Raw genomic sequence first — 502 nt, forward strand, 5'->3', positions numbered from 1 at the left:
TCTAACGGTAAACTATGCCAACCAGCGATTCGCCGAAGTTCATTTAAGACTCGGCGAGCAGCTTCCGGGAAACCAAAGTGTTTCGGTTCCGGGGGAAGTATGGTTGCAAAGCTGAAACTTATAGGAATTGACGGAAGGGCACCACCAGGAGTGGAGCCTGCGGCTTAATTTGACTCAACACGGGAAAACTCACCCGGCCCGGACACTGGAAGGATTGACAGATTGACAGCTCTTTCTTGATTCAGTGGGTAGTGGTGCATGGCCGTTCTTAGTTGGTGGAGCGATTTGTCTGGTTAATTCCGATAACGAACGAGACTCTACCCTATTACATATGGACAGTATTGTATTTTTTGTGCTGATCAATTCGTAGACCGACTGGCTGTATGCAATCTGCTCTATCCGCATCAATTACAGTTCTGTGCTTTACTTTATCCACTTACTTTACTCTACGTTTTATTGAATCACACACCATACTGTACTTCCTGACCTTAAAACTTTTTTG

General features: G+C 45.2%; 1 protein-coding gene across 1 annotated transcript; it reads right to left on the bottom strand.

Moving 5' to 3' along the window:
* Positions 1-6: 6 nt before the first annotated feature.
* Positions 7-405, bottom strand: Tsp_15573 (conserved hypothetical protein; the record flags this gene model as incomplete). The annotated part of the gene is made up of 2 exons (XM_003368212.1): positions 194-405; positions 7-111 (listed from the first exon to the last, which is right to left on the bottom strand). Coding segments are annotated over exons 1-2 (317 nt in total), but the record flags the coding sequence as incomplete, so codon positions are not given.
* Positions 406-502: the final 97 nt, after the last annotated feature.

The sequence above is a fragment of the Trichinella spiralis genome (genome assembly GCF_000181795.1).
Source record: "Trichinella spiralis strain ISS 195 chromosome Unknown Scfld2888, whole genome shotgun sequence".
Lineage (NCBI taxonomy): Eukaryota > Metazoa > Nematoda > Enoplea > Trichinellida > Trichinellidae > Trichinella > Trichinella spiralis.